Source organism: Pseudorca crassidens, chromosome 17 (assembly GCF_039906515.1).
Source record: "Pseudorca crassidens isolate mPseCra1 chromosome 17, mPseCra1.hap1, whole genome shotgun sequence".
Lineage (NCBI taxonomy): Eukaryota > Metazoa > Chordata > Mammalia > Artiodactyla > Delphinidae > Pseudorca > Pseudorca crassidens.
In genome coordinates this window covers 16,574,282-16,602,005 of record NC_090312.1, presented here as the reverse complement: position 1 = coordinate 16,602,005, position 27,724 = coordinate 16,574,282, and the positions used below count along the sequence as shown (strand labels likewise).

General features: G+C 36.0%; 1 protein-coding gene across 2 annotated transcripts in view; it reads right to left on the bottom strand.

Annotated features, from left to right (window-relative positions):
* ATAD2 (ATPase family AAA domain containing 2) overlaps positions 1 to 27,724 on the bottom strand; it is a 70,260-nt gene that overhangs the window by 9,561 nt on the left and 32,975 nt on the right. For both annotated transcript variants that reach the window (XM_067711352.1, XM_067711353.1), the window contains exons 9-19: positions 21,088 to 21,196; positions 20,735 to 20,850; positions 16,703 to 16,877; positions 15,735 to 15,823; positions 11,137 to 11,296; positions 10,176 to 10,266; positions 8,843 to 9,157; positions 8,378 to 8,510; positions 7,843 to 8,029; positions 6,586 to 6,771; positions 120 to 255 (exon numbers count right to left, since the gene is read on the bottom strand). In XM_067711352.1, coding sequence (XP_067567453.1) covers positions 120 to 255; positions 6,586 to 6,771; positions 7,843 to 8,029; positions 8,378 to 8,510; positions 8,843 to 9,157; positions 10,176 to 10,266; positions 11,137 to 11,296; positions 15,735 to 15,823; positions 16,703 to 16,877; positions 20,735 to 20,850; positions 21,088 to 21,196 — 1,697 coding nt within the window. The remainder of the gene's footprint in view (positions 1 to 119; positions 256 to 6,585; positions 6,772 to 7,842; positions 8,030 to 8,377; positions 8,511 to 8,842; positions 9,158 to 10,175; positions 10,267 to 11,136; positions 11,297 to 15,734; positions 15,824 to 16,702; positions 16,878 to 20,734; positions 20,851 to 21,087; positions 21,197 to 27,724) is intronic.

Sequence of the window (27,724 nt, the reverse complement as noted above, 5' to 3'; positions counted from 1 at the left end):
GTATCAACCTCAACTGAGGTTTTGAGCTTCTGATATTAGAAGATGGCAATGCCATTAACTGATATTTCATTTCCACTTTCTCAAAATTATTACATATTAACTTCGATACAAGAACTAACCTGCTTTCTTTTTTGATATAGGAGGCTTAGCAGCTTGCTTTAGAATTAAATCTTCAAAAAATTGTGTCCGTTCTTCTTTATTAGGCAACTGGACATTAAAAATTTCTCCATAATCATGGACAAATAATTCTTGTACCTTAAAAAAGAAAACAGATGCATTTTATATACATATGTATGTATACACACACATTACTATGTATCAATCATTCAATGCCACAGTAGGTTACTGTACACGTTTTTAATGACAATCTAAATTGTGTAATAAAGAAATAATTTCTTAAATCTTTTACTTATATTGAACTTATTATATAAACCATGTATGAAATAGACAAGGAACTAAAAACATGGGATCTTCTTTAGAACTCAAGGCTCCAAACTATAATTCATACAATAACTGATATGGTGATATTTTACTTAATGGGTTTTGTTGAGATCAAGTAATTCACCTTCACAACCCAAAGTGAGATATGAGAATGAGTGGTTCTTCAGTAAGAATAAAGGCTGGAAAATAATAAGTATTGGTAAGGATGTGGAGAAGTTAGACCCCTTGTGCTGGTAGGAATGTAAAAGGGTGCAGCCACTGTAGAAAACAGTATGATGGTTCCTCAAAAAGTTAAACCCAAAATTATCATGTAACCCAGTATATGCAAAAAAACTGCAAGAAAAAAAAAATAAAAGACTCAACAGATACTTGTATACCAATAATCATAGCAGAATTATTTACAGTAGGCAGGAGGTAGAGACAATCCAAATGTTCATCACCAGATGAAGAGATAAAGAAAATGTGGTATGTACTTACAATGGAATATTATTCAGCCTAAAAAGGAATGAAATTTGAACACCTGCTACAACATGGATGAACAATGAAAACATTATGCTAAGTGAAATAAGCCAGTCACAAAAGGACAGATACTTTATGTTCCACTTATATGAGGATACCTAGAATAGGTAAATTCAAAGAGACCGGAAGTTACTAGAGGTGTCCAAGGGCTGGGAGAGGAAGGAATGGGGAATAATTGTTTAATGGATACAGAGTTTCTGTTTGAGATGATGAAAAAGTTCTGGAAATGGATAGTGGTGATGGCTGCACAACATCATGAATGAACTTAAAGCAATGTACTTGATGTCACTGAACTGTACACTTAAAAATGGTTAAAATGGTAAATTAGGTATATTTTACCACCAAAAAAAGAATAAAGGCAAAACAGGTCTCAAAAGGATGTTTCTAAACAAACCTCTAGATCTTTCCAAGAATTATTAGAGGATGATAATGTTTATTCCTTGTATGATGTTTGTGTACTTTGTTCAGCCTACCTCTGATACAGAGAAATTTACATTCACAGCTTTTGCATTTTCTGCTTTGTAGGTTCTTCCATGCTCCAAACTTATGAAGACTACATACACAACATCATTTATGAAATAAGTCTCTCCTTTTGCTAATCCATTTACTAAACTACTATGGATACAAGAGTCTACTAATGAACTGTATTACATTAATTTGTCATTTCTGGCCCAAATGCACAGTTTTAATCACTAACATTGTGGTATGCTTTACCATATTTGGAGGGCTTTTTCAAAATTTTCTTGGAAATTCAAGAACTTTTTTTTAGCCATGCCACGTGGCATGCAGGATCTTAGTTCCCCAACCAGGGATTGAACCTGTGCCCTGTACAGTAGAAGCATGGAGTCTTAACCACTGGACCAGCAGCGAAGTCCCTCAAGCAGTTTCTTCTTCTACATTAAATTTTAGAATCTATTTTTTTGATATTTCTATTGCAGTTTGTACCTTTTCCCCCTTTCTGGTGGCCTGGAAGTTGTATGTTGTATTTCTATTCTTTTATTGTTACAAGTTTCAACAGACATATCTCTAAGCTTCTTTTCCTACCAAACTGTGAAGTTAATAATATCTACATATCAGATACAAATCTGAATGTGCTTTTACTTCCTCATTCTCCTTCACTATGTCCTTCCTGCCGTTTTGAGTTCAGAACCAAGATCAACTTAGATTTACAGTCCTTAAAAAAATGTTACTAGCACAGTTTTGTGACAAGTTTTACTGTTTTCTTTGCTCATTGCTTCTTATATGCAACTTCTACAAAATAAAAAAAATCCAAGAGGAGAAATAATCCCTTAATAATTATTTCAGTCACGGGTTTATGGGTAATAGTTTCTTAGCCACTGCATGTTCAAAAATATCTTTATTTTGTTCTTTCACTCAAATGCTAACTTTGCTGGGAAGAAAATTACAGGTGCAAAATTATTTTCCTTCTAACTTTGAAAATATTGCTCAGTTGCCTCCTTAGTAGCTGGTATTATACCAGTGAGAATGTAGAAGCAATTTGATTTTCAGTCCTTTCTAGTAATGTTTTATTCTCTTGGAAGATTTTTAGATTTTTCTCTATACTTTTGGAGTTCTGAAATTTTATCTAGATGTGGGCCTTTTTATACCCATCAGTTAGAACGGGGGACCTTTTAAATCTGAACATTATGGTATTCTTTAATTCTATGAAATGTTCTATTATGTGACTATTTTTCTCTTGTACATTTTTCTCCTCCCATAAATCCCATTAAACAGATGTTAGACCTGAATCTATGTCCTCTGTTTCCTTTAACTTCTTCCTCACTTTTCAAATCTTTGTCTTGTTTTTATTATTTACTATAAGAATTTCTGATCTCATGATCTTCCATCTTGCTAATTCACTCTTATCTGTGTTTGCTTCTTTTTAGCCCTGTGGGGTTTTTTATTTGGGGGGAGTTATTTCATGTATAATGTCTTCAGTGGTTATTTTCCACAACAATCTGTTGCTGATGCATGGATATGATTTTCCATGGAGCTGTCCTTCCTCAAAAGCTTACTTATAAATTTATCTTTGCCTTTGAAATCTTCAACTGTCCACAGATGCCTTTTCTGTTTATTCTAGCTTCTACTTCCAGTGATTATGAAAGAAGCTTGCCTATGTTAGACACAGAATGTGCCTGTAATTTGTCTTCTGGGCACAGGGTCTCCCTACTTCTCCCATTCAGTACCTATACATAAGTCACTGCTCTGCCACACTAGTCCTTGGGCCCACCTTTACTGCTCTAGCTGAGGACAAACAACTCAGCTGACTGCTGTCTGGCAATGGCCAGAAGTGAAGAAAGCCAAAAAATCCAAAGTTGTCCAAAGGCTCTTTCAATTCCCTCCTAGCACCAAACCAGAGCTAGAAACCACTCCCATCTTTCAAAGCAGTCCTTTCATGCACATGCTTTAAAATGTGGTTACCTGTATCAATCTAATCCCCACTGCTTGTCTTTCACGATTCATCAAAGTTTCTAATCCACTGATGACTTTCTTTCTCATTTTTCCATACTGCTGTGTTGTTAGGGTCCACTAGTACTCATACATATAGATACTCTGACTGCAGTTTTGAGATGGACAAACTTTAATGTAGCTAATAATGGTATACACAGTACTTCTCACATATTATAGTCCAATGCTATATAGACAATATCACTGGATCACTAAGGACTACATAGACTATATAAGGCTCAAAGCGGACTTGCTTATTTGTATCCACATAGACTATTCATTTTATAAAATGAGCAATTCCTGGTCCAGTGCCCATTCCACCCTACAGTACAGTGTGATACTGGGATACTTTACTCAGTTTACAGTGATATGCTTAGGAAATATTACCATAAGAAAACAAAGAAGCTATCTTTAAAAAAATTTTTTTTAAGTACAAAATTCCCACATTCTTTTTTTTTTTTTTTTTGCTGTACGCGGGCCTCTCACTGTTGTGGTCTCTCCTGTTGCGGAGCACAGGCTCCGGACATGCAGGCTCAGCGGCCGTGGCTCACGGGCCCAGCTGCTCCACGGCATGTGGGATCTTCCCGGACCGGGGCACGAACCCGTGTCCCCTGCATCGGCAGGCGGACTCTCAACCACTGTGCCACCAGGGAAGCCCCAAAATTTCCACATTCTTGATAAAGTTATCCAAGATTAAACTGATGACAGCTTTTCAACCTCCCTACGTCTTTATAAAGTTCAGCTAGTTTGCCTTACTTATTACCAAGAGTATAAACTTATCTTTGTTTTAAACTTTGAAATAATTAACAAAGTTTTAATTGACAGTGAGTACAATAAATCAATGGTTAATGGGGCTACTAAATAGCAATTCTTTACTCTGTTAATCAGAACATTGCTAGAGTACTTAATTCATTCTGAGTACAGCCTTTCAAAAGGAATATAAAGAGAAAGACATTCAAGAGAGTGACTAGAATTTTGAAGAAACTAAAAATATGTGTGACGTGTAGCAGAGCCTGCTATTATCACACTCCATGTTCTCTTCCTTTTGGGCACACTGCTATATCATGTTTCCTGGTCTCCCTTGCAGTTAGGTACGGCTATGTGAGTTTTAGCCAATGGAATGTGAAAGGAAATGATATGTATCACTTTCAGACCAGGCACAAGAAGGCCAATCCTTTCAGCTGGGTGGAATGAAAGTAACCTGGAAAGTCACATGATGAAAATGAGAAAGCTCTCTCAGCCTGAGTGTCTGGTATGACTACATGGTGGAGGGTGGACCCGCCAACCTACTCATCTGCCTGGTATTGTTAAGTGAGCAAGAAATAAACTTTTATTGTATTTAATAGTCCTAAGGAATATATCTTATCATAGAAGAAGGAATTTTTAGTGTGAAGAAGACTGGGTCAGAGTAAGGAGATAGAAATGAACACAAAACCATATTCAAACATACAAAGAGCTTGTCATGATGAAGACAGAATAGACGGGCTCTCTATTTTATGTGGGAAACAAATGGAGATTAAGAAATGGAAGCCTCTCAAAATAAGTTGATTTTTCTAAGGAGTCAGAACTAACAAAATGAATTGTGAAGGTGTTCTATACAAAAGAAAGACTTAAGAGTCCAGAACTAGATGACTAAAGTAGAAAACTTTAAGGACTCTTCCCACCCTAAGAATCTGTAATTAATATATACTTAGTGTTCATTTCCCAGTTTACTTAAGTTTTAGTTGAAGAATTAACAACTACAAAACTGCCATCAGGGACACAATCTGGTCCTTTGATAACTCCCTGACATCATTTCCTTCTACTCCGTCCTTTATTCACTCTGTTCTAGCCACTCTAGACTTTCTGCGATTTTTTCAACACACCACACTCTTCCTTCAGCGCTTTCGCACTTGCTTTTCCTCTGCCAGGAGCCTCTGTCCCTCAGATACTCAAATGGGTCACTACCTTACCTACTCCAGGTATTTGCTCAAATGTCATCTTCTTGGTGAGGCTAACCTAGTGGATTTAACACTGTGGCCCTACCACACTCTTTTGGCATTGCTTAGCTAAATTTTTCTCCATACTGGTAGCTTGGTATTATATTTTATTTTTGTTTGTCTCTCCCTCAACTAAAATGTAAGCCCTAGGAGGATACAGATTTTTCTCTATATTGTTCAATGCTATATTCCCAATGCCTATAACCATGTCTGTCACAGAATAAGTGCTCAGTAAATATATTTAAAATAAAATATTTGAATTATCTTCCTACTAATGTTCTAAAAACACACACACAAGACTACAACATGCTTATTATGTATTCTGGGGACGGAGAGGTGGAAAAATGTCCCTGATTTCACGTATTTTACATTCTGCTAGTAGAGATAGAGTCAAACAAATTAATACTTAATGTCAGGTAGTGATAAAAACAAAGCAGAGTAAGGGAGAAGACAGTGATAGGCAGAGGTGGTACTGCTGTAATTGAGAAACTGATCAGGAAGACCTCTGAGGTGATATCTAGGCAGACATCTGAGAAAAATAAAGGATCACACCTTTATTTTCTATGTATCTAGGAGAAGAGTATTACAGGCAGAAGCAGAATGAACTTTGTCACTGGTAGTTGTCTAAATTGGCACAAATTTGAAGGACAGTAATTTGGTACTATCAAAAATGTCAAATGTGCATACTCTTTGGCTAAGCTATAGTTATTCCACTTTTAGGAATACATGTTAAAAAAAATCCACATAGTAATGCTCATGTAATTTAAAACCCAAGAATGCTCACTGTAGCAGTTCAACAGGAAAAAAACTGGAAAATAACTAAAATCCTATTAATAAGGATTTGGATAAATAAATTATGGTATATCAAGAAAACAGAAAAAGCTATGCTGCTCTTAAAAGAAATAAGACTTATGTATTAAAAAACACATAAGATATATAAAGTAAGTTACAGAATAGTATGCATCATATTCCATTTAGAGAAAAAAAATTTACAATATGGTCTTACAATATACATACACATATACATATACCATCCTGCCCAACAAGCACATGTATCAAATAGCTAACAATGGTATCTTTAATAGGAAAACTTTTCCTTATAATTTTATTCACCTCTGTAGCACTTGGAATTTTTTCCATAAATTCTTATTACTTAAGTATATCTCTTTTTAAAATATAATAATTTCTCCCAAATTACCTCTTCTGGTAGAGTGGAATGGGGTTTGTCAGAAGTTGCAAGTAGTAAAACTGGAGCAAAAGAAGGAATATTCTGTAATAATGTGGTAAATGTGGCTTTAAGTGTTGGTCCAACTATTTCCCACCACAAGTGAATATGAGGAATATACACTATACTTGGTGCTGTTTTCTTAGCTTCATGAATCATCTAGTAGAGAGAGAAAAAAATTACATTCAATTAGAGAGTCAGCACATTAGTTATATGCTTTATTAATCTGGAACAATGTTTAATTTCCCGGAATTGTCATATAAAACCCTGAAGTTTTAAAAATGCTTCCCCAATCCCACAATCTTGTTTTTAAATGTTTTATAAAAGTCTCATTTTTAGGGCTTGGCTTCCCTGGTGGCGCAGTGGTTGAGAGTCTGCCTGCTGAGGCAGGGGACACGGGTTCGTGCCCCGGACCGGGAAGATCTGGCCACAACAGTGAGAGGCCCGCGTACCACACACACAAAAAAAGTCTCGTTTTTAGAAAAACATAATTGCTTCAAGCAATTAGAAAACAGCTCAAGAAATCTAGAAGACTTTTCTGTTATGGCAACCAAGGTTAAATATAAAAATACAAATATAAAACACTTTTACATTTAAAAAATTTTAATATAGCAAAAACAGAAGCAGCAAGGTTCATATGGTTTTTGGAAAGAATCAACCCCTACAGATTTTTAGGAATATTTCATACAGTATAGTTTCTACCATCATGACAACTGTAACAACAACAAATTTTCTAATATTTTAACTTTAAAAAAAAATCAATTAGCTGGCATCTTTTATCTTTTCAAACATCATTTCATTTAGTTTTAGGGAATTTACACACACACACAAAATATATATATACTAATTTTCAAGGGAAATGTACCTATTCAAATGAAGAAAATTAAAATTTTATTTTGCATAGCCGTCACTGTTTTAAGTATTTTACTCATTTCTCACAACAGCCATAAAAGGTAAGGACTATTATTATCTCCATTTTGCAAATGGGGAAAATGGGGCAGAGAGATCTAATAACTTTTCTAAGTCACATAGCAAGTAAGTGGTGGAAAAGGGATTTAAACTCACGCTCTTCAATAACTAAGCACTTACGCATAGTTCTATTTTGAAAACCTGAAGTTAGAAATCAGAAAGACAAAAAACACAGTACAAAAAGAACGAGGCAATTCTAGATTTTGTCTTTGGAAGACTACTTTGACTTACAACTTATGTGTCTGGGCAACAATGAATTACCTGGGCACATGTTTCTTCAGGAGATGTAGCACTGACTCCAAAAAGAACAGGAATGTCTAATGTGTACACTGCAAATTTTTCCAAAGCATGGATGACAGCTGGTGCTAAATGAGAACCTTGCCCAAATCCTGGTTCTCCTACTATCAATATTCTTGGTCGAAAAGACATAGGTTGATAACAAGTATTTCTGAAAGAAATGAGTAATAACCTATGATTTAGGGAAAAAAAGTTTAAATTTCCCTCCCAATTACCAACTATGAACTTTAGAAGTCAAATGTTTTGACAATATGGCCAGTCATAACATCATGGTTCATATTGTTTTTGGAAAGAATCAACCCCTACAGATTTTTAGGAATACTTCATACAGTATAGTTTCTACCATCATGACAACTGTAACAATAAAAAATTTTCTAATATTTTAACTTTTTAAAAAAGTCAATTGGCTGGCATCTTTTATCTTTTCAAACGTCATTTCATTTAGTTTTAGGGAATTTACACAAGAAAAAAAATATATTAATTTTCAAGGGAAGTGTACCTATTCAAATGAAGAAAATTAACATTTTCTTTTCCCTTATTAAAGGATTTTTGAGAAAGTCCATTTTCATATACTGAAGGAACATCATCATCACTGTATGCCAAGTCACTTTCTAAAAGAGGACAAGAAATATCTATAAAGTAAACAAAAAAAGTGTGCATTAGTAACTTTTCTGAATTACAAAGTAAATCTTCATGTAATGCCTCAGTTAGCAAACCAAGGAACTTCAATGACATTTTTTTAAGAATCAAAAATGTTTGTGTAGATATAAATAACAAGTAAATTAAAATAATGCATTCCAAACTTAGGGCAATCTGTGAAGTAAATTTCTTTCAAATATCTAGGCAAAGCATGGCCAAATTCCTTTCAAGAAGCTCTTTTATAAAGAAACATTACTGTACAGGGATGTACAAAACATTTAGTTTTACAGATTATGAAAATTAAATGGTCAATCAAGTTTCATACCTGAGTCTAATGCCTTTTTAGTTCCGATTTCCACATGTGGAAATACTCTCTGCAGAGCTTCTAAGATCTTGTCAACTGTGCTTTGCAGAAGTGGTTTCACAATGGCGGACAGTGCCTGCCCAGGTGATGTCACAGCTCTTCGGGAGGCTGGTATCATCTTTTGCATAGCTACTTCGAAGTCTTTAGCTGAGATATTAATTGAAGAGAGATCCAACTGTAGTTTCTCACTGGTGGTATAGATCTGTGGGTAGCGTCGACGCAGAGCACACAGAGCAGCCTCAGAACATATTGACTTAATATCTGCACCACAGTATCCTATCCAAGGCAACCAAAAAAAATTTTTTTAAGTAAACCACCGCCCTATTAGCTTGACCATGGTTAAAAGAAAATTAAAAATCAGCCTAGCAATATAGTAGTAAAATATTTAGGAGTAATAAGGCTAAAATGTCTCTCATTCCCCCAGTGAACTTACATGGTTGATAATAACCCTTAACAAATCAATCAACTTTTGAGAGTGAAATATGCAGGCATGAAGTAGAGCACAAGGGTCAAGAGCGCGACTTTTGAAATCAATCAGGTTCAAATTCCAGTTTGTCATTTACTAGACGTGTGATCTTTAGAGATTTATGCTCTCTTTATTCATTTATGCTCTCTCAGCCATTTCTACATCTGTAAAATGGGGATAAAGCTACCTACTTCACAGGACCGATGTAAGAATTACCTGAAATAATACATGTAGAATGCTTAATAGGATAATTAGAAAAATGTGAACAGTTAGTAAAAGATCTAACTTCATTCTGATATTCCCTGACAGTCAAAATATCAATTACCTCTATATAATATCTAGGACTTTATACGAAGAAAACAGGACTTCCCTGGTGGCACAGTGGTTAAGAATCCGCCTGCCAATGCAGGGGACACGGGCTCGAGCCCCAGTCCAGGAAGATCTCACATGCCGCGGAGCAACTACGCCTGTGCGCCACAACTACTGAGCCCATGCACCACAACTACTGAAAGCCTGCACACTCGCACGCCGCAACTATTGAGCCCGCACGCCTAGAGCCCGTGCTCCGCAACAAGAGAAGCCACCGCAATGAGAAGTCCGTGCACCGCAACAAAGAGTAGCCCCAGCTCATTGCACCTAGAGAAAGACCCCGCACAGCAATGAAGACCCAACGCGGCCAAAAGAAAAAAAAAAGAAAACATGCCAGCAACTATAAATAAGAAACAAATATAATTTGCATTTCTTTAAACATAACCTTGGCAAAACTACAACTTATTCCATCTTTGAAATGCATGTAATATTTCTTTTAATGCTTAAAGCAATGTTTACCAGCACAGTTTTCCGCTAGTTCTTCTAGAAATATGTCCAGTGGTTTAGGATTCCAATCCCTTGTGTGAATCTTTAGAATTTCTTTTCGAGCCTACAAATAAAAACAGTTAAATTTTTATTATTCAGATTAATTTCAATTTAGAATAATTTATCTAAAATTTTAAAGATTTTAATACCTAATATAAACAGAAATATGAAACAGTAAAAACGAAAAAAAAGATGTATTTGTAAGAGCTTGAGGATTTTATGTTAAACAGATCTACATTTATAGCTCAAGTTCTAGTCATCATAAATGTGAATGAGAGATATTAAGAAACTACTGGACTATTGTTTATTCTGGTACATATTAAGAACTGTTTTTAAGAGTACTGACAGCTCTACCCATATTTTCTTACTTGGTTCTCAAAATATTAGGCAGCTTTAAAATAACTGCATAGGATTATATGGTTGTATCTGTGAAAAAAGCCAAGGCTAATGAATTGGCTAAGGATTGACTGTTAGGCCACGTGTTCTGAATCAAAATAAAGCTGTATAATTAACATGCAAATGTTGTGCTCAAATTGAAAGAATTTTAAGAGTATTTCTAGGGAGGCACTATTTTATTACAAAAAAAAAAAAAAGAGGGGGGTGGGGTGGGGAGTTCCCTGGCTGTCCAGTGGTTAGGACTTGGCACTCTCACTGCTGTGGCCTGGGTTCATCCCTGGTCGGGGAACTAGGATCCCACAAGCCGTGGGAACCAAAAAAAAAAAAAAAAAAAAAAAAGAATAAAAATTTATCCAAGTTATTTTCTTTAAATAAAATAATGCCTCCCTAAAAATACATACATACATGTTTGAATGTTAATCATACAACTTTGCTTCAGAACATACAAAACTCAATCTTCAGTTTTTCGCTATACCAAGACTTGTTCATGATAAAGGCAATCAACTTTGTCAAAATTTGAGTGATGTTAAATTCTTACATCTTTATCAGGTAGGCTAAAAAGGAATTCTCTGTCAAAACGACCAGGCCTTCGTAAAGCAGGATCGATAGAATCCAGTCTGTTCGTAGCACCAATGATGACAATTTCTCCTCTGCTGTCCAATCCATCCATAAGAGCTAGCAGGGTGGAAACAATTGAACTAAATTTAAAAATAAGAGAGAAGAGATTAATTGTATGGAAGCTGAACACATCCTTTCTTTTTTTTGCTAAGATTTAATACATTAAATGTGTGACTGAATTTTCTCAGAGCATTCCACTACTTTCAATAAGCTTTTTAAAAAGAAAATCTGTAAAATAACATACTACATGGCACACAGACATTTAAAGTCAATGGAAAACACAGTTTTTAGAATGCTACAAATGGATCCTGGAAGCCATTTCATAAAGCATAATTTCACATAGGAACTTTAGAGTTCTCAAACAGGGATACAACATCAAAAAAATACAAGTACTAGGCAGACAAACAGAAAGTAAAAATAATAAAATGGTTCATTGTGTACACATTATCAAAGGACCCCAAAATAAAACAGAATATACATAAAGCATAAAAACATAGGATTTGGACTTCCCTGCTGGCACAGTGGTTAAGAACCCCCCTGCCAATGCAGGGGACACAGGTTCAATCCCTGGTCCGGGAAGATCCCACATGCTGCGGAGCAACTAAGCCCGTGCGCCACAGCTACTGAGCCTGAGCTCTACAGCCCGTGAGCCACAACTACTGAGCCCACGTGCCACAGCTACTGAAGCCTGTGTGCCTAGAGCCCGTGCTCCACAAGAGAAGCCACTGCAATGAGAAGCCCGCACACCGCAACAGAGTAGCCCCCACTCGCCGCAACTAGAGAAAGCCCATGCGCAGCAAAGAAGACCCAACACAGCCAAAAATAAATAAATAAATAAAATAAATAAATTAATTAATTTTTTTTAAAAAGAGTTTTAATTACATTTTAAACTTTTCATTATGGAGAGAGAATAGTAAAACAGTCTCCACATCTTCATCACTCAGTTTCAACAATTATCAGTATTCCTTTTTTGTCTTCACCCAATAGCTTTTAAAAAAACCAACCAAACAAAAAAATCTCAGGTCATTTAACCCATAAATATTTCATGTTAAGTGCTTCACATATGTATTTCTGAGGATAAGGACTTTTAAAAACTCCCACAATACTATGACACCAATGTAAATGACACTAATTCCAATTTCCCTGATCGTCTCAAAATATCTTTTTACATTTGGTTTGTTCAAGCCAAGATCTACACACATTGCACTTGGTCAAACAACCCTCAAATCCATAACAGTTCCCCATCACCCTTCCCTCACTTTTTTTTTCTTCCTCCATGCCATTTATTTTTTGAAGAAACTGGTTCATTTGTTTTGTAGAATTTCCCTCCTACATCTGGATTGAGCTGATTGCTTCCTGATAGGCTCATTTAACTTGTCCTTTAGCTTTCATATTTCCTGTAAACTGGTAGTTACATCTACAAGCTTAATAAATATACATTAAACTATTTGGGATAGCATATTTCACAGGAAGATACCATGTATTTCCTACTGTATACAGCAGGAGGCAAGCGATACCATATTTTCATTTTTAAGATCAGTAGGTTGGGTTTAGTTGAGGTGTTATCAGCTTACTCCACTCATCATAAACTTTACTATTAACCTTTTCAACTTATCTGCTTTCATAGCAGCCACCGATAACTATTGCTTAGATTAAGGTTTCTCAGTCTTGGCACCATTGACATTTTGGGCCAGATAATTCTTTGTTGTGGAGAGCTGTCCTGTCCACTGTAGGATTTTTAACAGCATCCATGGTTTTCACCCACTTGAAGCCAGTACAGCACTCCCCCCTCCCAGTTGTGACAATCAAAAATATATCCAGACGTGTCCCCTGGGGGGCAAAATCACTCCCAGTTGAAAACCATAGTTCTTGATCCACTATTTCATAAGGGGTTGCAAAATGGTTATTTTTCTAATTCAATAATTTCCTTTGCGTTTATTAAATGTGATTTTTCTATAGAGAACAAAGTTCTCTTTATCATTATTATTAAATTACTCTGAATCATGGTTACAGGACAGGAAAAAGAAATGCTTGATTCATTCTCTTCATCAATTTTCAGAGTAATGAGTCACTGTCTTAGCAACCTTTGGAGTGACCAGTTAAGTTCTTTTTTTAAAGAGATCATTAAAAACTGATGATTTCTGTGTACTTGATACACTTCAATATACCGAGTCTCTTAAATATGTGTATACATATTTAAGAGACTCAGTATACTGGGTCTCAAACTGTCCCGTCTTTGGCCAATGGAAATCCCTTCAAACTGGCTATGTCACTCTGATGTGATCCCAGTAGTCTTTGATTGCTTCTTCACTTCCAGGAATTACAATATGTTCCAGGCTTGTCTTGCTATTTCCCATCTCAGTTCTGCCTAACACCTCCTCTACTAAAGAATCCTAGTATTTAGAGATCACACTCTGATTACTAAGGGTATGAATTGCCACTGGACTGTGATTGTTTCTAGGCCTTTTTAGTGTCCAGAGATAGGAATCATTTTTTTCTTTAAAAATAAAATTCATCGTAAGTTCATACTGGTATTTCTAATTCAAGTAAAGATTTGAGGGTTTTTTTTTTTTTTTTTTTTGCAGTACATGGGCCTCTCACTGCTGTGGCCTCTCCCGTTGCGGAGCACAGGCTCCGGACCCGCAGGCCCAGAGGCCATGGCTCACGGGCCCAGCCGCTCCGCACCATGCGGGGTCCTCCCGGACCAGGGCACGAACCCGTGTCCCCTGCATCGGCAGGCGGACTCTCAACCACTGTGCCACCAGGGAAGCCCGATTTGAGGGTTTTAATTTAATTTACTTTATATTTGTATCCTCTTTTCTTAGGCTAAAAATCTTATTTTCTAATGCATTCACATACTTACTTATTTGCATTATCCTACAATTATTACCAACAATAAGATAAAGAGGATAGTTTAATCATGTTCAATGTGCTAACTTCTAAAAAAGCTGAATTTGGACTTCCCTAGTGGTGCAGTGGTCCACCTGCCAGTGCAGGGGACATAGGTTCGAGCCCTGGTCCAGGAAGATCCCACATGCCGCGGAGCAACTAAGCCTGTGAGACACAACTACTGAAGCCCGCGCACCTAGAGCCTGTGCTCCTCAACAAGAGAAGCCGCCGCAATGAGAAGCCCACGCAACACAATGAAAAGCAGCCCCTGAGCGCCGCAACTAGAGAAAGCCCGCGCGCAGCAACGAATACCCACACAGCCAAAAATAAAAAATATAAATAAATAAATAAATTTGTAAAAAAAAAGAAAAAGATTTACTCCCTTAAAGTAAATAAATAAATAAGCTTAATTTAACAAAAATGTTTTTCTCTCAGATTTTTTAAGTCTTTGGAAAAAACAAAAAACTAAAGTTCTCTTAAAAATATATATTTGAAATGATAAGTGCTTGCTAAAATTATTCTATATTTCTCGTTAAAATTTCTCTAATCCCTTTTAGAACTGTTCCAAAATACAGTAAGTACTCAATTACTTGATTGCAAAGTGATGGTCGTATTGTTAAATATATTTTTCCCTATCAACACAATGAATACAGTATGGCTGATAATGAAATGTGTCATATATATAAAAAGCGTGTATGATTATTGGTAGGGTATGTGCACACACAACTATTTTTACCATATAGGAGTAAACATTTTAATTTACTCAGAACAAATAAAATTTTATAGTATCAAGTCAAAGAAGGGGACCAGAATATAGTAAATGTTGTTAGGTGTTAGAAAAGCCAAAACCTACCTATCACTCATAATTTTATGTCTCGTTTCTCTTTTATATTATCTACAATGAAAAACAATACTGGCATAATGAAAGCATGCAAACATTTGCTTTTGGGTACCCAAATTAATTAAATAATTACATTTAAAAAGAAGCTGTGAAAAACTGAAGATGAACTAGGACTAAAATGAATTTAGATTCAGGTTGAGTCAGTGGTACTAGTGAAAACTGCTCCCTTGGGTAAGCAATTATCACAGGGGAGATGCAACTTTCCCATTCTGAAAATCAGGAAGTTGGGCTAGTACTAGGGTAAAAAAAAAAAAAGCATCTGAATTAGTTGGCAACACCTAAAAGATATTTAACGCAAAAATCTGAATATAAAATTGAGGAAATAAAATTTATTTTTCAAGTCTGAGTCAGCTTTTGCACTTCAGTAATAGGCTGGAGCTAAAAACAATTGGCCACACTCTTCATGATTGGACACTCAGCCACATTTCCCAGACCCACCCTTATCACTGGCCTGCCTCACTCATTTTATTTGCCTTACCTCACTGGCCAATGGGCATTTAAGTCTGTATCACAAGTTAAATCTATAACCAATACTGTGCTTGAGAACACCCTACCCTTTAGAACAGGTTCACTTTTTCTTTTTCTTCTGTACTACACATTGGTTTCTACTACCAAACAACACTGGTTTATAAACTTTCTTTCACCATCTAACATTCTATCCCTCATGCAACATCAATACTGCTCAGAATATAGGAAGAAAGGCAGAAGTACCATCAAGCAAGTTTTACCTGTGAATTTGATCTTGCCTGCTTGATCGTACTGGAGCCAGACCATCGATTTCATCAAAGAAAATAATTGATGGGCGCATCTGATAGGCCTAGGAAGCAAGTCCAGTGATTGCATGTTATCATGAAAAACTTCAAATACATAGACTTAGTATAAAGCATTTTAATCCATTTTCATTCCTATTTGCTTATAAGAAGTTTTTAAAAATATAAACTCAAGAACTATGTTTTAAGGATTCAGACATAATAAATTATAAGAGCACACAACTTAAGTTTATTTGCATTTTCAGCTGGAAACATTCAATATACTCCACTGGTTATATCCCTCAGATTTCATACAGCTACAATTATTGGGACACAAAAAATATCTACTGAAGACCAACTGTCGAAACAAGACAAAGAATAGAAGACAGTGACATAGCTTTCCTCCATGTCAGGAGGAAAAAAACATTTATTTAATAAGATGCCATAGTTTAAAATCTATTTCAGTAAAGTTAAAACAAAAAAACCTCAGTGAATTCTACAAAGAGATATAAAAGCATTTGCAACAATATGCCTCAGTAGCTAAGAATGCTATTATCTCACAACTTACTGTCAATACAATTGGGATATGAAACTGAAAGCCACTCTAGGGCAGAGCTAATCTTCAGCTCGTATACTGAAACATAACTCACTACTGTCGTCTCTTTTAAGAGTGAGACTACCACTCTGTCTCTAGTCTTTAGATATGAGATCTAAGACTACAGAGAACTTAGACCCAATTATTCCTTCCTCTTTTTACTATAAAACTGTTCATCATACGTTGGTGTAATCATGACACGACAAAGGAAAATAATCTAGGAAGAGTATATATTTGGTATAATTATTATGAGTTTATTTCTATGAAAAGTGATCAAATGCAAGGTTTATCCAATCCTTATACTTAATCTACACTGATTACAGATCTATACAGGTAAATTTTAATATCATACCTGATCAAATAGCAATCGCAGCTGTCTTTCAGATTCTCCTACCCACTTACTCAGACCATCAGCACCTTTCCTCATGAAAAATGCTACTCTTTTATCCCCTTGACTGCATTCATTGGCAAGTGCTCTAGCAACCAGAGTTTTTCCAGTTCCAGGTGGACCATAAAACAAGCAACCCCTGTAAAAGAATAAGTATTATTTTAGTACTATACTGAAAAACAGACCAAACAAAAACTTAGAAACCAATTTCATGGATACATTTAATGAATAAGAATGTAATTAAGACAAGTGAAATATCATTTCAATCCACAAAGCACAACTTAAAACCTAGGAATTAATATTCATACTATAAAATTAATATTGAAACTAAATAAAACCCTTTATGTGAAACATATTTTCTTTCATTCATTCATCATGCTCATCATATTATCTTATCTTGCATAAAACTTATGATTGAAAAGACCTGACTGTTTAATTTTATAACATATCAGGGGAAAGAACAGCAGATTTCACGTATAATCTTTGGTCTGAGCACCAGTAACATAACAGCAAAAGTTCTGCAAGAAAACAGTGGGAATGGACACAAGAGAAAATAAGATAAAAGAAGAGAGAACTTGAAGTAGTGGCTGGGTGACAGGGACTAGGACAACACAAAGAATTCAAGATAATTTTTGGTGACATCACTGCACTGTCATAGGGTAATGTACAGCTTTTTCACATTTTTCACATTTCACATATTTCCAAAGTTATTCATTGTTCTCAGGACAGAATTCTGAGAAAATGGGTTATATTCATAATCTTACTAGAAATGATCATCAAATAACTGCTCTTGAAAAGAAAAGTTAAGGAAGATCCCAGAAAAACAGAAATGACAAAATAAGAATGGCAAAAAAAAAAAAAAAATCACAAGTGATGGATAAAATCTATTCAAAGTCAAGAAAAAAATAAAAGAAAAATAAGGGAATTCCCTGGCAGTCCAGTGTTTAGGACTTGGTGCTTGCACTGCCAGGGCGCGGGTTCAATCCCTGGTCAGGGAACTAGTATCCCACAAGCCGCGCATTGCAGCCAAAAGAAATAAAAAATAATAAGAAACGAACATAATCAAATGCAAATGGTAAAAAAACAAAGCAATTGTTAAGAAAACAATCAGACAAGTGAAATAAACCAGTGATTTCAATGTACAAAAGTCAAGACAGAAACAGATTTTTAAAAATATATCTATTTTTGGGCTTCCCTGGTGGCGCAGTGGTTGAGAGTCCGCCTGCCGATGCAGGGGACGTGGGTTCGTGCCCCGGTCCGGGAGGATCCCACATGCTGCAAGGCAGCTGGGCCCGTAAGCCATGGCCACTGAGCCTGCACGTCCGGAGCCTCTGCTCTGCAGCGGGAGAGGCCACAGTGGTGAGAGGCCCGCATACCGTAAAAAAAAAAAATATATATATATATATATATATTTTTTTTTAAATATATCTCACAGTAATCTTATTTGTAAGGTGGTATCTTAAAGAAAAAACTTAATGATTCCCATAAAGAGGAAGCAATGAGATGTTCATGATATTGACATCTGTGATAATGAAAACAGGAGAAAACAAAATAGCCAGAAATAGCAGAATCAATTAAATAAAATGTGATACATCCACAAAATGGAATATTATTCAGCCATTAAAATGGAAAGAGAACATACCATATGAAAATAGTTTAACATAGTCATATATTGATTTTTTATGAGCAGAAATGTAAGAAAGGGGAAATGTAAGGAAGGGGAAATGAAGAGAAAAAATTGAAGGAATCTGTTGTTGAATTTTTTTACTTTAATTTTTAAAATTCAAGTATAGTGGATATAAAATATTAACTAAGTTACAGGCATACAATATAGTAATTCACAATTTTTAAAGGTTATATTCCATTTATAGTAATTAGAAAATATGTGCTCTATTCCCTATATTGTACAACATATCCTTGTAGCTTATTTTATACCTAATAGTTTGTACCTCTTAATCCCCTACCCCTATATTGCCCCTCCCCAGTTCCCTCTCCCCACTGGTAAGCATTAGTTTGTCCTCCATATCTGTGAGTCTGCTTCTTTTTTCTTATATTCACTAGTGTATTGTACTTTCGTATTCCACATATGAGTGATATCATACAGTATCTGCCTTCCTCTGTCTGACTTATTTCACTCAGCATAATGCCCTCCAAGTCCATCAGTGTTGCTGCAAATGGCAAAATTTCATTCTTTTTCTATGGCTGAGTAGTATTCCACTGAGTATATACATACCACATCTTCTTTATCCATTCATCTGCTGATGGACACTTAGGTTGCTTCCATAACTTGGCAACTGTAAATAATGCTGCTATGAACATTGGGTTGCATGTGTCTTTTTGAATTAGTGTTTTTGTTTTTTTCGGATATATACCCAGGAGTGGAATTACTGGGGCATACGGTGGTAGTTCTATCTTTAGTTTTTTGAGAAACCTCCATACTGTTTTCCACAGTAGTGCACCAATTTACACTCCCACCAACAATGTATGAGGGTTCCCTTTTCTACACATTTTCCCCACATTTGTTATTTGTGTTCTTTTTAAAATAAATTTATTTATTTATTTATTTATGGCTGTGTTGGGTCTTTGTTGCTGCATGCAGCCTTTCTCTAGTTGCGGCAAGCGGGGGCTACTCTTCGTTGTGCTGAGTGGGCTTCTCATTGCGGTGGCTTCTCTTGTTGCGGCGCACAGGCTCTAGGCGCATGGGCTTTGGTAGCTGTGGCTTGTGGGCTCTAGAGCGCAGGGTCAGTAGTTGTGGTGCACGGGCTTAGTTGCTCCATGGCATGTGGAATCTTCCCGGACCAGGGCTCGAACCCATGTCTCTTGCATTGGCAGGTGGATTCTTAACCACTGTGCCACCAGGGAAGCCGTATTTGTGTTCTTTTTGATAACAGCCATTCTGACAGGTGTGAGGTGATATCTCATTGTGGTTTTGATTTGCATTTCCCTGATGATTAATGATGCTGAGCATCTTTTCAACTGCCTGTTGGCCATCTGCATGTCCCCTTTGGAAAAATATCTATTCAGTTCTTTTGCCCATTTTTTAATCATGTTTTTTGTTTTTTAATGTTGAGTTATATGAGCTGTTTATATATGTTGGATATTTACCCCTTATCAGTCAGTCATATCATTTGCAAATATCTTCTCCCATATGTTGTCTTTGTGTTTTGTCAATGGTTTCCTTTGCTGTGCAAAAGCTTTTAATATAACTATGTCTCATTTGTTTATTTTGCTTTTATTTCCTTTGTTTTAAGAAACAGATCCAAAAAAATTTTGCTATGATTTATGTTAAAGAGTGTTCTGCCTATGTTTTCCTCTAGGAGTTTTATGGTGGGGAGAGGAGAGATATAAAAGAGGAAATGAAGTTATATAATACATGGCTAAACTGCAAGAAATATTTACATAGTCATAAAGCAAACAGTGAAAATCAAGTTTATCTATATATAAATAAACTACTGGAAATATGGAAGGGGGAAAATGTGTATATGTGGAGGGTGGGGAAAGTAAGAGTCAAATAGTCATTGTTCACAGGAAGTCTATATATTATGTCTAAAATAGAAAAAACAGAAGGGACTACTACCATTTTTTCTTTGTAAAACTTATAGTACTATTTAACTTTTAAAATTATGTACATATAATCAACTATACTTCATTATAAAATAAAGAATATATTAAAAATTACATACATGTATTACTTTGACATAAATTCAAAACTAAATTACAAAACTGAAAGAAAAAAAGTAAAGAGTATGTATGAGAGGAATTCTACTAAATTATGAAAAGCCATGGAAAACGATTTTTTTTTTTAATGGAGAATCAATTTTGAAACCATTTTTCATGTTAAACATTAAGAAAGTAAAATATTCGAAACACCCAGGATGTTGCAGGGCAAATATAACAAATTACTGTAGACCTGAAAATTTTCAACAGAGAAGCATTATCTTTCTGGACATAGCATAGCTCATATTTTGGCTAAAATAAAATGTATAATTAAATTACCTTGGAGGTTGAATTTTGAATTTTTCAAAGACTTCTGGATAAAGTAGTGGAAACACCACCATCTCTTTTAGAGCTGCAATATGATTAGACAAGCCACCAACACTATCAAATCGCACCTGGTAATGGAAGGGAAACATTGACATTCTTAAATTTGGAATCAAAATTAAAATCTTACTCCATTCCCAAACTACCCAAGCCACACACAGTCAACTGAGTAACAGGATCTTAGTTGTGGCCTAAAGATTAAAAGAAGAAAGAAAAGAATCTATAAAGATTAAAATTTCTGATAAAACAATTGATTTCTTTTTTAACTTTGAACTGAAGCAAAAAATAACATTTCAGACTGTACTTACTGAAGAATCTACTTGCATTAGATCAACATCAGCAAGGCTTCCTCCAATTTTCATTCCATCTTTATAAATTCCTTTTAATTCATCTTTCCGAAAATTTAGTGGGAGGCACCTATTTTAAAAAGATTAAAAACAAAACCCATTCATCAACCCCCTTTCCTTCCCCAAATTCCATGTTAGAATATATACATTTTTCTTAAGAATTAAAAAAATTTCAAATGGGGAAATCATGAGATTATGTGTTTCAAGTTTCTCATTTTCTTTAGAGGTTGAGAACTTAAGTGTTAGAAATATTTATATCTGAACCTTTATTATTAAAGATATACAATCAAATGAAAATACCAGTTTTCAAGATACCACAGCAACATAAAGTAATTCATGGTTGAGAATTCAGAAAGTATCAATATACATTATAATAATCTTGTCTGACCTACAGAGAGTTTACCATTTGTCAAACACTGTTTTAGTTTAGGTGATTTACATGTATAAATTCATTAAATCCTCACAATATTCTTATGAAGTAGGTATTATTATTTCCCCAATTTTAAAAGAAAACCGAGGCACAAAAAGGTTAACTGTAATGCCCAAGATCACGCAACTAGGAAATGGCAAATCTAGGAATCACATACAAGCAGCATGTCTCCAGATCTGCAACAACTCTGCTACTATACCTCTCAGCAAAATACTCAGTCTACCAGCACCTGGATCCATATCAACCCTTTCAAGCAAGAATGAATCACTACTTTCCTAATTACTTTCAAAAACAGTTATGGTAGGTTACAAAAAATATACCTAGAAAAACCTGCTTGTTTTATAGCTGGAAGAATGAACACACTTATGTTAAAAGTTAAGATGCTTGTAGCAGAATGCCTAAGCAAAAAATGCCTGCTCCAACTGAACACAAGTAAAAGCACACCATGCTCACCCCAAGTGACAATTCTTGCTAGTCTCAAACTCCACGAGGAATTTATACTGTAAAGTCTAAGATGGAAAAGTTTTCAGCTGTGGCTTTTAAAAAGATATTTCTTAAACAATTCTTAATAGAACTGCATAATAATAAAAACCATAGGATTGGGACTGCCCTGGTGGTGCAGTGGATGGGACTCCGTGCTCCCAATGCAGGGGGCCTGGGTCCGATCCCACACCCACATGCATGCCGCAACTAAGAGTTCGCATGTCACAACTAAGGAGCCTGTGAGCCACAACTAAGGAGCCCTGGAGCCGCAACTACGGGGCCAACGTGCTGCAACTAAGGAGCCGGGGAGCTGCAACTAAGCAGCCCACCTGCCACAGCTAAGACCCAGGGCAGCCAAAAAAAAAAAAAAAAAAGCCATAAGGTTAGATGCACATTTTTATGAAATGAAGGCAAAGTACATAACTTTTGAATGATCTCATTGCTGTCCAATAGATATGAAATGCAAGCCAAAAATGTAATTTAAAATTTTCTATTAACCACACTAAACAGAGTAAAATTAATTTTAATAATGTATTTTATATATCCCAATATATCCAAAATATTATCATTTAATCATACAAAATCAATATTTAAAAAATTAAGGTATTGGACTTCCCTGGTGGTGCAGTGGTTAAGAATCCGCCTGCCAATGCAGAGGACATGGGTTTGAGCCCTGTTCCGGAAAGATGCCACATGCCGCGGAGCAACTAAGCCCGTGCGCCACAACTACTGAGCCTGCGCTCTAGAGTCCGCGAGCCACAACCCCTGAAGCCCACGCGCCTAGAGCCTGTGATCCGCAACAAGAGAAGCCACCGCAATGAGAAGCCCACGCACCGCAACGAGGAGTAGCCCCCACTCACCACAACTAGAGCAAGCCCGTGTGCAGCAACGAATACCCTACACAGCCAAAAATAAATAAATTAATTAAAAAAAAAAAGACAAAAATAGGGCTTCCCTGGTGGCGCAGTGGTTGAGAGTCCGCCTGCGCATCCGGAGCCTGTGCTCCACAACGGGAGAGGCCGCAATAGTGAGAGGCCCGCGTACCGAAAAAAAAAAAAAAAAGATAAAAATAATCAAAATCGTAGGCTGGTTGGTAGTATCCAATACGATGCTGATATATGTGGAATCTAGAAAAATGGTACAGATGAACCTGTTTGCAAGTCAGAAATAGAGACACAGGTGTAGGGAACAAACTTATGGACACCAAGGGGGGACAATGGTGGGTGGGGTGGTGGTGGTGGGATGAATTGGGAGATTGGGATTGACATATATACACTCGTATGTATAAAATAGAAACTAATAAGAACCTGCTGTATAAAAAAATAAATAAAATTCAAAACAAAAATACAATGCTGAGTGCTGCAAATACTCAAAAAGTTTTAAAATCACTTCTGCCTTTGGACAGTTGCAAAGACTCACAGAATAAAAACAGAATCTGGCTGGGAAAACCAGATTTAATCATTCTATTGGCTCAGGGTCTAGAGCATTTCCTGAGTCAGAGTACAATCATGGTTAAGTAGGTATGTCCAAAAATATAAAAGGTTCACAATCTATTATCTGAAAAATTGAGGTCCAGAATCTTATACCTAAAAAAAACCTCTGAAAACAACTTTTTCCATTATTCACTTAGCAGCAAAACATGACCTGAAATGTCATAAAGGCAATTCAAAATCTCTATTTGTCCTGCTTACTATGGTTATTCATACATTTTACTATAAAATTAATATATCTGACTATACAGTGCTGGCCCAGACACACCTACAAATGTTAATATTGCACATTATATATGTTGTATGTTTTCTTTGTAAATCCCTCCCCCAAATCTGAATTCTGAAATATAAAGCAGCCCCAGGGTTTTGATAAGGGGCTGTGGAAACAGATATAAGTAAGAAAATAATCCTTCACCATCTACCCATTCAAACACGTCCAAAGACCATATTTGTGATCTGCCTGTAAAACCACCGAGTACAAGTCTCCAGTTTTATATGCAAGACTAACTTATTTAATACTACCATTAATATTATAATAGAATCTTACTTATAATTATGTAATATACATAATTGTGTGTGAATTCAGTGGGTATTCACATAATTAAGACTAACAATTAATAAAAAGGACTAACATTTACTAAGTGTTTCTTGTACCAGGTGGTTGACGTATTATCAAACTTAATTAAAATTGGACAAGTACATATTAGTAGGCTCATTATACAGTTGGGGCCAACGTGGCTCATAGTTTAAAGAACTTGCTTAAAATATCAGAATTAGTCAATGATGGTATAATTCAAAACCTTTGTCTATTTAAAAAAAAATCCACCTTCTGTACACTACCACATTGATGATCTCCAGTTGTTTATTTCATAAACCAATAAAGTTATAAGCAAACAACAAAACCTTGTGGACTGAGAAAGTTTCCAACGTCTGATGTGCAAAGTAGGGATTATTTTTGAACATTATAGTTACAAACGCATATAGAACTTAACATATGCCAGATACTATTTTAAACATTTTATAGGTATTAACTCACCTAATTTGCACAATTCTATGAGATAGGTGCTACTGTCTCCATTCTACAGATCAAAAAACTAAAGCATGGAGAGGATAAATAACTTGGAAAAGGTCATTAATAAGTGGTAGAGCTGAACTCACAACCTAGGCAGTCCTAGTTCTTCAAAATTACACTGTAGAAAGGCCATTATTTCAGTTTTTTAAAAAAATTCTAAATACATATACCCACATTCACTTTTTCGTTTTTCCATTTTACTAATAACTTTTGAAAAATTTGGCACAGACAGCACTGAACCAGCACTTTGAACCTAACCAGAGCGTCTAGAGTTGCCAGTTCTAGTTCCTTGACAACCAGTAACGTGTACTTTGTAATACCGGTGAAGCAATTGTGCTATTTATGTTACCTTCTTGTTTAAAGGGGCTAGGCTTGTTCCAGAAACTCCAAACTGAAGCTAAAGAGTAAACTTTAGATGACTAGAGGTTAGCAATCACAAGGAAGAAAGAAAATCCTACTTAAAGGCAGCATTTCTGAAGTTCTGCTATGTAAGTACGCCAAAGACCCTTCAAAAATCCTACATTGTGGCTGCAAGTTTCACTAAGAGCAATGTTCAAACAACTCTTTGGATGTGTGCTTTCTTTCCCTGCCTAAGTAGGATATAAATGATAAACAGAAGCTGGTCTCTTCAAGAAAAAGTAAAAAGACTAATAAGCCAAATGACTACCATTAAAGTTGTTAGAAGGAATGAGATGTTAACTCCACCATGGTGAAGAAATTGAAAAAAAAAAAAAAAGGTTTAAAGGGCTACATTCAAAAGATCAGGTAATAACAAGTGTTAGTAAAGGTGCAGAAAAACTGGAACTCTAGTACATTGCTTGTGGAAATGTAAAGTGCAGCAGCCATTTTGGAAAAACAATCTGGCAATTCCTCAAAACATTAAATATAGCTAGCATTTGATCTAGCAATTCCACTTTTAGGTATATACCCAAGAGAAATGAAAACATTTGTTCACACAAAAAGTTGTACATGAATGTTCATAATAGCATTACTCATAATAGCCAAAAAGTAGAATCAACCCAAATGTCCATCAACTAATAAAGGGATAAACAAAGTATAGTATATTTATACAATGGAATCTTATTTGGCAATAAAAAGGAATGAAGTACTAATACATCCTACAATGCGGATGAACCTGGAAAATATTATACCAAGCAAAAGAAGCCAGTCACAAAGAATTCCACTTATATGAAATACCCAGAATCTATATGGACAGAAAATAGAACAGTGGTAGGTTAGGGCTGGAAGCATTGGCGAGTGATAACTAAAGAGTACAGGGTTACATTTCTTTTTTCTTTTTTTGGTCACACCGTGCATGTACGGGATCTCAGTTCCCTGGTCAGGGATGGAACCTGTGCCCCCTACATTGGGAGAGCTGAGTCTTAACCACTGGACCACCAGGTAAGTCCCCAGGGTTACTTTTTGAGGCAAGAAAAATGTTCTAAAATTGTGGTGGTTGGGATTTCCCTGGTGGTCCAGTGGGTAAGATTCCACTCTCCCAATGCAAGGGGCCCAGGTTTGATCCCCGGTAGGGGAACTAGATCCCGCATGCATGCCGCAACTAAGAGTTTGCATGCCACAACTAAGAAGTCCACATGCTGCAACTAAAAGATTCCACATGCTGCAACAAAGATCCCGCATGCCACAACTAAGACCTGGTGCAGCCAAAATAAATAAATAAATAAAATTAATATTAAAAAATAAAACAAAATTGTGGTGATAGTTGCACAACTCAGTGAATAAAAACTATTGAATTGTATACTTTAAATGGGCGAACTATATGGCATGTGAATTATATCACAATAAAGTTGTTATCAAAAAGAAAAAGTCTAAAGGGAATTATCAAAACCAACACCAAGGTAATTAAGCCAAATAATGTGACTCAGGGTACAGATTAAACCTCTTGGTTCATAGTTTAAATGAGTCAGAATCCTCCACTAGTCCGAGATCCAAGGGCAGGAATTCTGACTTAAGTCATTTTTATATCCATAGTGCTTGGCACATAGTAGTACTCAAACATTTGTTAAATAATAGGAGGGGGAAAAAATCCTGTACCCAAGGAGCTATGCAATGACATGAGACACTCTCCACAGAGAAAGAGTATACCCTGTGAACCAAATATGGGAACTCAAGCACCAAACAGGCAAAAAAAATTCCTCCCTACTGCAAGATATATCGTAGGTGGTGATTACAGAGGTAAGTCAATCAACAAGCATGTTAATTCCAGAAATATAAACACATTAAATATGGGAAAAGAAATTAAATTTCAAAGTAACTGCCAGCCTCTCACTTCTGTGGGATCAAACATAGGCCTGTTTTGTGAGTCAGTCAACCAAGACAGCTGCCCTGGGCCCTATGCTTGATGGGGACTCCAGGGAGCACTACACCTTACTCTCCTTTTCTGAAGATCATTAAATTACACTATCAAAATATTGGTCTTTAACAATATCCTATGGGGCCTATGAAAAGTACTGACAGCATGGCCTCCTTTTTTTTTTTTTTAATATTTATTAACTTATTTTGGCTGCACTGGGTCTTAGTTGTGGCACACAGGATCTTTACTGTGGCATGTGGACTTCTTAATTGCAGCACGCATGTGGGATCTAGTTCCCTGACCGGCTGTCGAACCCGGGCCCCCGGAACTGGGAGCGCTGAGTCTTACCCACTGGACCATCACAAAAGTCCCTGGCCTCTTTTCTTTTTTTGTGTGTGTGTTTAACTTTTTTTTTTTTATTGAAGTATAGTTGATTTACAATGTTGTGTTAGTTTCAGGTGTACAGCACAGTGATTCAGTTATACATACATCTATATATAAAAATATGTATATATTCTTTTTCAGATTCTTTTTCCTTATAGGTTATTACAAGATATTGAGTATAGTTCCCTGTGCTATACAGGTCCTTGTTGGTTACCTATTTTATTTTATTATTTATTTATTTATTTTAAAATTTATTTATTATTTTTGGCTGCGTTGGGTCTTTGTTGCTGCGCGCAGGCTTTCTCTAGTTGCGGCGAGCGGGGCCTACTCTTCGTTGCAGTGCGCAGGCTTCTCACTGAGGTGGTTTCTCCTGTTGTGGAACCTGGGCTCTAGGCACGCGGGCTTCAGTAGTTGTGACTGGCCTC